At 39.9% G+C, this 9,105-nt stretch overlaps 1 protein-coding gene across 2 annotated transcripts; it reads right to left on the reverse strand.

Annotated features, from left to right (window-relative positions):
• Positions 1–3,276: 3,276 nt before the first annotated feature.
• On the reverse strand, positions 3,277–8,161 carry LOC311268663 (melanoregulin). Of its 2 annotated transcripts, XM_084372417.1 has the most exons (6): positions 8,001–8,161; positions 7,484–7,832; positions 7,134–7,296; positions 6,728–6,818; positions 6,478–6,641; positions 3,277–4,209 (listed from the first exon to the last, which is right to left on the reverse strand). In XM_084372417.1, exons 2-6 carry the CDS (start codon positions 7,576–7,578, stop codon positions 3,994–3,996), a joined length of 729 nt encoding a protein of 242 aa, XP_084228543.1. In that variant the 5' UTR covers positions 7,579–7,832; positions 8,001–8,161; the 3' UTR covers positions 3,277–3,993. The 2 variants fall into 2 exon arrangements, with proteins under 2 accessions (XP_084228543.1, XP_084228544.1); XM_084372418.1 differs by lacking the exon at positions 8,001–8,161 and having other exon boundaries at positions 7,484–7,837.
• Between the last annotated feature and the right edge of the window lie 944 nt (positions 8,162–9,105).

The raw sequence follows: 9,105 nt of genomic DNA on the forward strand, positions 1-9,105 counted from the left end.
TTATGTTATGACACCATGGAAACCATGAAATGCCATTTCAGAAACCCAGTAAGTCCTTCAGTGTCAAGATCATATCTTTTCAGAATCAACTCGAGCCTGAGCAAGTTGATTGTAGATAACTAAAACTAAAAAGTCTTACATCTTGTCAAATAACCATGTATCATAATAATAATAATAATAATAATAATAATGTTAAAAACTAAAACTAATGCTGAAATGAATGTAAACTATAATGGAAACAAGCAAACCCACCCTGTAAACTAACTGAAACTAAACTGAATTAAAATTTTTGAAATAAAAATAAAAACTAAAGAGAAAAACGATAATAACTCTGACTCCTGACTGAGTAATCAAATTGTAAATTAGAGTAGATAGGCAGATTGATGCTTTTAATTTTTAGTCCCTGCCCTTATTCAGAGTATTCACCTGCTAAACCTGCCAGAGAGCAGCAGATGACTTTCACCTCGTCGCTGTTTTCCGGTGAGTCATGCTATAATAATGAAGCCGGGGTTGTGTAGAGTCTGTAAAGGTGAACAGTGATGAGGTGAGCCCTGTCACAGCGATCACCCCCCTTAGTCCTCATCCCTCCACCGCACCGAGCCAGGCTCGGCCAGGAAGAACTTTGTGTTGCGTAACAACACTGCCACAGCTGCTGGGAAGTGACATTTAAATGAGCTGTCACCGGAAAAGAGATGGGGAGTGGGTGGGAGGGAGGGAGGGAGAGAGGGAGGACAAGGGCAATAGCAGGCCTGTCAAGAGGTGGTAAATAAGGCAAAATATTGTGAGAGTTTGAGCCAGTCAGATTTTTTTTTGTGACGGAGGAATGAGTTAAGGAGCCTCCTACAGGCCACCCTGACATAGTGTCTTTTCTGAGCAGTTGGAAGAATATGAGTGACAGTTAACTTTCTATTGATTCTTGCATTCACAAATATTTCAACTTGACTCTAGTTTTTACAACTTTGAACTCGCTCACTGAACATTTACTCTGCTCCAGAGTTATTGACGCCACGTCTAAGAACCAGAGCAAATTGCTACATCGGCCTCTAGCTTCAGAGGAAAGAAGTGAGTGGATCAAATCTATTTTTGATTGAAACGCGTGTGTGTGTGTGTGTGTGTGTGTGTGTGTGTGTGTGTGTGTGTGTGTGTGTGCATTTTACTCAGAATTTCCTCCACAGGGGCCTGCAACAGTTCAAGCTCAAGGATGGATCAATAGCGACTGTTCGTGACCAGACTCAGCTCTAACTTTTTGAAATGTTGTATGTTGTTTTACTATTTATGCTGTTGGTTAGCCTGTTGAACTTGGCGTAAGCATGTTACATGGTTAATGTGGCCAGCATCTATTACTCCCCCAGGCTGGAGTGATGTTGGAGGTTGAAGGTTGGAGGTGTAATGTTGAGTGACAGTCAGGAGAAACTTTGAACATTAAGTCTCATTTGAATCCAACTGAATAAAGAGTACTGTAACTGTTTTTTCATGTTGCATTTTGTATAACTTGAGATCACTGATGTGTGTGGGTTGTTGCTGTACGTACATTTAGTTAATAGACACGCCCTGAAGGTAACATTATAGCTATGTGACAAAAAGAAATGACCAAAATGCAGGAATTCAATCGCTTGGCCACATTGTGTCTTTGATTAGCAGCTATTTTGGCTACCAAGTAAGGTGCATTCATCACACTGATGAAGGGAACAGGTTAATTTCCAGATCACTTCCTGCTGCATAAGAAATCAAACAATTTTACAGTGTGGTGATTTAATTCATCCTCAGGTAAGTGCTGTAGGGGTAGTCTTGCTATATATAAGTTCTCGCTTCGTTTACGGTGCAAAGTACACACTGAACGCTACATTGAAACTAGTTTAGTTTCATACTTACCCTTGACCAAGGTACTGGCTTAGATCTGGAGTTGGTCCCCTGGCACTGTATGTTGCCCACTGCTCCCTCGGGATGGGTTAAATGCAGATCACCAGTTTCATCATGCTGCATATTATATGATATGCGATATAAATAAAGATTCTTCTTCTGAAAGTTGTGTCAATGTTTGGTTGCACCACAGAGATGGTTCATCTTAACTACTGTGGAATAAAGTCCAAATTAACCAAAATACTTTTGCAGAAAATTACATTTTTAACTTACCGTGGCCAATCAGAGAACAGCACTATTGTTAATGCAGCTTTGTTACTGTGTTGCTCTTGTGCCCAGTTGTCTTTGAACACTTAGCTACACAATAGCGAAGAGGCTGACGGCTAAAAATAGCTAACGTTACCAACAACAAGAGGTGCATACACAGTCAAATATCAACAATGACATTGAGTGGGGAAATTGTCATCGTCAACCATAGGCTATATTACTCTATTTTTGGGTCGATGAAGTTACGTAACTAACGTTATAAGCCTAACAAACACATGGTGATCAAATGTAGATGCAAAAACAGCCTCTATAATTAGTGCCTCCTCAACCTCCAAGTTTTCCCATCTTTCAAAATGATGGGCCATGCCAATCGATACTTCATGGAGGATTTTACACCTACTAAGGGCAAAGTGTAAGATTTAAGTTTCAACGTATGCCTCTGCAGGAACCATTTCATGTGGTGCAACCCTTAAAATGTTAGTAAACTCTACGTTGAGCCTTATGCATAGCTGGTGCAACCGAGTGCTGAATTAAATGTTCCTGTGCTGACTGGTTAAAGAGTAGGTAGAATTTCAGTCTATCAAGATTTTCCTTGGTTGACTGCAGCCCTGCAGACCAGCACCACAGAGTCAAATGTTACCAGCTATTTGCGTGTGTGCCAGTGTGCCAGCAGGCTGGTGCCGTGCTCGAACATGTGCCCTCAGCAGAGTGTTTCTCTTACATAACAATAACAACAACAAGAAGCAGCTGACCACCAAAACACCATCATCACCATCCATCTTGCAACCCGGCCTGGTCCCAGCGGGATGGTTAGACACCAGACAGGATTTGCAGTATGCCTGCAGATCGGATCGTAAGCCAGCCATGGGTACACAGCCGACGGGCCACGTGAGTGCATAGAAACAGACTGAAGAAGACACTTGTACTTCACTACAAGGGAATGTTGCTCTCGTGCCAGTTTCCGTAGAATCGCTGCTCGAATCTCACTTGACTTCAACGCAGCAAATTCAGTGTACGTTTCAGTTTGCAGATAGTCGTGCAAATCCATCTTTTATTCTTTGTCTTTTGTGTAATGTTGAATAGCTGGAAACTTCTCCTGGGGCGGCTCCAGGGAAAGCTTCACACAAGCATGTGACACTGTACACATAACAGGCATCAGGCTGCAGCTTTATTTCATCATAAACTGGACACCAGAACACACACACATACAAATTGCCATTAGTTTAGAAAACTTTCACATTTTCAATAAGATCCTCACCTGAAAGACGCCTCAGACACACACACACACATACACCACCAATTTAGAAGTTCAAACGTACCGTACCAACTATATTGACTTTCCATCTGCTGTTTTCCAAACATTTTAAAGCCAAATGAGAAGTTTAATGAGTTAAAAGTATCAATTACACAAACACACACTCGGCTATTTTTTCAGCGTTGATACGATCATGTGATTGAATAAAATGAGTGCTGATAATCATAGGACAAAATATAAAGAGGCTCTGCTCAAAGGAACATCACTACCCTCAAGGTTCACAACAGCTGAACAATGAACAGGGTAAGAACTTGATGAAATGCTATGGTAGACAGGGAAAAAATAGACTTAGACATTTAAATGTCATTAGACGGTTAACACCTCTGTAACATTTACCTGGAAATCTTAGATTCTGACCACAGAAAACAGAGTAAGACTAAAGCAGAGAAAAGAGAAATCTTTCAGCTTAAAACTCCCAAGAAGCAACAGCAACACTGTGAGAGACATCAGACACTTAAAGGTAAGAGCAATGCGACGCTGTCATCCAGGTCTCCAGGGTTGATGACTACTGCCCCCTGCCTTGTGTCTATTATTATTGCAGCTGGTAGATCTTAGGATCTGTCACTAAAGTTTCCATCATCTCTCTCGCTCTCGTTCCCCTCCTCATCTTCATTGCCTTTTCCGTTCATGGCCTCTACCCTGGCCAGCAGCAGCGGCAGGTTTATGCCAAGGCCTGTGGGATCCTCATCAGAGTCGTCCTTTGGAGGATAGAAGCGCTTTGCCTTTGCCACAAAATCATCAGCTATGTCAAGGTACAGGAGACGATCCTATGAAGAGGTAAAGAAGGAGCAGAAGAAGTGGTTGAGGCTCGAAAACCAAATGTGATTATTGTCAGAACATCTTACAGGGGCAGTGTTTTCTGTTGCACCACAGGGATTAGATATGTCCCCTGTGTCCTGCTGGGGCTGTGATCTGAACCACTGGAAGAATGGTGATTCATTTTTCTTTTGACCAATTCAATTGTATGTGGAAGCTCTGAGGGGCAGGTGAGGACTTTTGTTTTTCTGGTGAAAATTTTCATTTTCTAAGTCTGATCCAAATTTCTCCATCTGTGAAAATCTGCAATTTTAAAAAAAAATCCCTGGAAAAGTTAAATTTTTTTTACATGTGTTTCACTTGGTTTCAAAAAAATTCTCCTGAAAATTTTTTTTTTCACTCAGTTTTGCACATTAATATTCACCTGGTCCAACTTTTTTGTTTTTTCTTCTGAATTTTTTTTCTTCTAAAATAATTTTTGTTTTTTGGAAAAGAAGTTTTGCTTCGTTTCACACATGAAAAGTAAAATTCGCCAGAATTTTTGTTTTGTTTTTTCTCCTGAAAAAGTTTTTGTGTTTTTTCTCCCGAATTTCTTTTTTTTTTTCCGTTTTTTCTTTTTTTGTTTTGTTTTGTTGTAAAACCATGTGAATCTTTTTTCCACTCGGTTTCACACGTGAAAAAAGAAATCTCTCGTAAAAATGTTAATTTTTTCCCTGGAAAAAGTTTTTTGTTTTTTCTTCTAAAAAAGTTTTTTGTTTTTTCTTCTGAAAAAGTTTTTTTCTCCTGAAAATTATTTTTGCTTTGTTTCACACATGAAAAAAAAAATTCTCCAGAAAAATATTTGTTTTGTTTTTTCTCCTGAAAAAAAAAACTTGTTTTTTTTTTTTCTGGAAAAGTTATTTTTGTTTTTTGTAATAGAAAATAATTAATTGTTCATTTAAATTTTTTTAAATTTTTTTAAAAAAAATTTGTCCATCTGAATTTTTTTTTTATTTCTCTCTCAAATTTTTTTTTTGTCTTTTTGTAAAACCCAGAAGTCAGAAACCCAGAAAGAGATTTTTTTATTCCTGAAAGAAAAATCACTTAGTTACACTCCAAACTATTTTTGTTTTTACTCATGACATTTCTTATGTTTTTTAAATCAGTGATTTATTTATTTTTTACTCAGTTTCACACATGGAAAAAAAAACTCTTGAAAAAAAGAAAAAAAAAATTTCTCCTGAAATTTGTTTTTCTTTTTTAGTTTTTTTGTAAAATGTGTCAAAAAAAATTTGCTTGGTTTTGCACGTGAAAAAAAATGTTTTTTTCTCTTGAAAAAAATAATTGTTTTCACTCGCCTTTACTCAGGATTACCCTGGCAAAAAACTCTCAGGAGAGAAAAGAAACCTCATGTTTGAAACTGAGGGATGATTTGGTCGAGTACTTGCAGCATTTTAAATCAGCCATCATTATTAAAAATCTGCATCCACAAACCAGTTTGTATTGTGCTTCGACACATCGATAAGGATTTACAGATAAAAGCATATGACAGATGGACCAACGACGAATAAAGTAGAAGTATAGATGTGTGCAAAAATGGCTTTTTAAAACAGTCCTCTTTTTGTCTTATAGCAGCAGAATAATCTGTCCATTATTCACGAGTCTTTAGACCGTGGTGGAAACACAGACAACAACATGCTGAATTAACCTTTCAGTCCGTTGAAAAGTTCCTGGGACTAAAAGTTCAGAAGACTTTTGGTGGAAACGTTGCTTTAGGCTACTGATATTTCGCCATGATCGGGGTCACAGATTCTAACTTGAACAAACCTCATTCAGATAAAGGACCGCTGAGTCAGACAGACTTGACTAACATATTCAACTAAACAACCTCTCTGCCCCTGAACTCGCTCTGCTCATAGGGAGTGGAGAAGGAGGACAACATGTTAATAAGAAGGATACATTTCTGTCATTCTACAAAGGATTCCCTATAAATTCATCCTGAGTTTCATGCCCCTAGTCTTATCGATACAAGTAAACAAGACAAGTACAAGACTGCCCCAAGGGATCGAGGAAGGTAGCCCTCGTTTTAGCCTGGAGCACTGGGATAGAGTAAGAACGCCCACATTTTGGATAAGGTTATGATATGGTATGACTGATGTGCTACATAACACCCAAGAGGTGGGGTTTTAACCCTAATCTCCAGGTCACAGCAAGGACACTCATTAAGGGATTAGAGCATTAGTTCATTCAGCTAGAGTTCATTATAACATTGATTCCCTCTGACAAACCCCTGCTCTCACCAGGATGAATAGATATCTTGCCGGTGGTGGTTCTTTGGAGCAGAAGATGGAAGTCTCAGTGTGAAGCATATTCAGCATGGCACGTGCTGCTGGGGCGTTGCGCATGCGGTCATGTGAGGCTCCTGCAGACACTGTCAGCAGCGACTCTGCCTCCGCCATAAAACCTAGGAAAGAAGGCAAACCATTTCCGGTTACTCTGTATGTGTGCAGGAGAGACAATCTGTCCCACGTCTCATCTGTCCGGTGTTACCTAAGTTCTCCAGGATTGTCTGCCATTTGTCTCTGACCTCTCGACGTGTGTCTCTCATGGCCTCAATGTCGACACTTAGACGGCGATAACCCTGAACAAGAGAAGGAAAAAAGCTTTTAAGAATAATTGTCTTTCAGGCCATTGTGATTTCTTGTTAAGAGGCGAGGCTCTGCTGGCCCACTCTCTTGTAATTGGATGATTTGACTCACAGTTGGTTTGAATAGCTGATGGTAATAACTTTATACAGCCTAAGACGACTTATTATTAATATTTCATGTCTTTTCATGTAAATTTAAATTTAATCCAATTCTGCACCATTAAGAATCACCCAGAGTTATTTTCCACTATTGGTTTCTTTTTTAAACTTTAGGTTAACATGACCTGAGTGAAGATTATTCTCACATACCGTGGATCCCATGCGGGTCTTGTTCCTGGCCTGCAGCAGGCCGTAAAGGACTCGGTCGTCCTCTCTCTCCGAGTGGCTCGGGTCTCCTGGCGTACTCCACAGGTTGGTCTCCTCATCACGACGCTTCTGGACTTCACGGTTGAAGTACTCCAACGGATCCTGACTGTGTGGTAGGCCCAGAAGCACAGTTATTACACTTTAATACAGTGATCCTATATGTTACAGTAATGAAAGTCCCTTTCTGACACTATAAAAAACATTTTCTGAGGATTATATTCTGTTGGTTCTCAAGTGTAACTGATATATGGATGATAGCAATACTCATGTATTAAGGTGAAGAGTCTTCTTACGGTACTAAAGGCTGCTTCTCATCTTCATCGTCTTCGTCACCAGCACAGCAGCAGCAGCAGCAGAACTGCATGAACCTCTTAAAGGCTGAACCCATCTGTTACGAACAGAGTCAATGGGTAATAGGTGTTCACGATGGCAGATAGTCCAGACAGACGCTGTGTTTCAGTTCTTCGAATGGAGGGAACAACTTCCTCGGTTCTTCAAGCAATAATGAAGTGGAGTCAAGTGGTCGGTCTTGTCTGAAAAGTACGAACACAGCTGGTTTTCTTTAACTCCAGTGCTCCACAATGCTGCTGTCCCTGTCGGTGCTCAGAGGAGATTCCTTAGAAAGAGGACCTTATTCACAGCCTATATTTCAGAGAAGATGTAAGAAAAGGCAGCTGTCACAACAATCGAGGTCGACTAGAATGACTCTTATTAATCTGCCGTCACTCTCGGAGGAATAGCATCTGATAAAACTGATCACAGAGAACAACAGGTCAAAAAAATGACAAAACACTGATCCCCAAACTCTACCTAATTTTCAGCTTCCTATTTTCCAGGATGCTGCTCCACATCCAATGCGTTTGTCCTCCTGATCGGTGGCCTGAGCCTGCCAGGGCAGAGAAACTCAGCCCAAGAACTGGTCCTTCGGATCAGCCCCACATGAAGGACAATGAGAACAGTGAGACGCCTGCTCTCTCACCAGTTTAAAAAGAAAACACACATATTCACACGCCCATAGCCTCAGAAGACAGTCACAGCACAATCATGTGAGCTGCTGCATCTCTTGGCCTTAGCATTGTGTTTTGCCCTGAGGACAACACATCCCATCCTCTGATTACACACTCTGTATCCAATCTACCATGGCTGTATTGATTTAAGGATTATTTAATTTCACCGTATGTGGTTGCTGAGATTTTCTTAAGCATGAATCTGCAAGAATGTGGTGAGATGAGAATCTTTGAAGGGATTGATTTGAATTTCTGAAGAACTCAGATGACTTCACATCCAAAAAGTTTCAAAGGGGAACTTTGGCAAAGCATTGTGAACATTATAACGCTATAATACAATATGATCATGATGAGGAGGATGGCACCCAAAAGCCAGCCTTATTTTAGATGAGATTTATTTTATTTTAGAGAGGTCAGCTGTGCCCCTTATCGTTTTTTTTTTTTTTTAAAACAGTAAGGCCGTCACGCATGTGACATAGGCTCAAGTCACAGGATATCATTGTTCATGACATAACACCCCCAGGATACAATGGTGGAAAATATGTGGGTTGAATCTACCGTGATAAATCTTAAGAGTAAGTTGGCATCACCTGCTCTAATGCAGTCACAGTGGCGGAAAAACTAAATCATCTGTATGATCACATAGATTACGTTAGTCTCCACTCGACTAGCATCAGGATGTACAGCACATAAACAGAGGATATAAAGGAGATCAAGTGTTTTGTGGAAACTTCACCTGACTTTCCATCAGAATGGTGGTGAGTTGATCATGGATACGTTTCAATTTTTTGGTGAACTCATCCTTTAAAGATTATTGTTAAATTGTAAAATATCCGGCCTTCATTACGTATCAGTCACAATTGTTTTATTCCCTAATATCTGTCTTTATAAAATATTACCAGCTGGTT

The sequence above is a fragment of the Pagrus pagrus genome, assembly GCF_965226575.1.
Source record: "Pagrus pagrus genome assembly, chromosome: 13".
Taxonomy (NCBI): Eukaryota; Metazoa; Chordata; class Actinopteri; order Spariformes; family Sparidae; genus Pagrus; species Pagrus pagrus.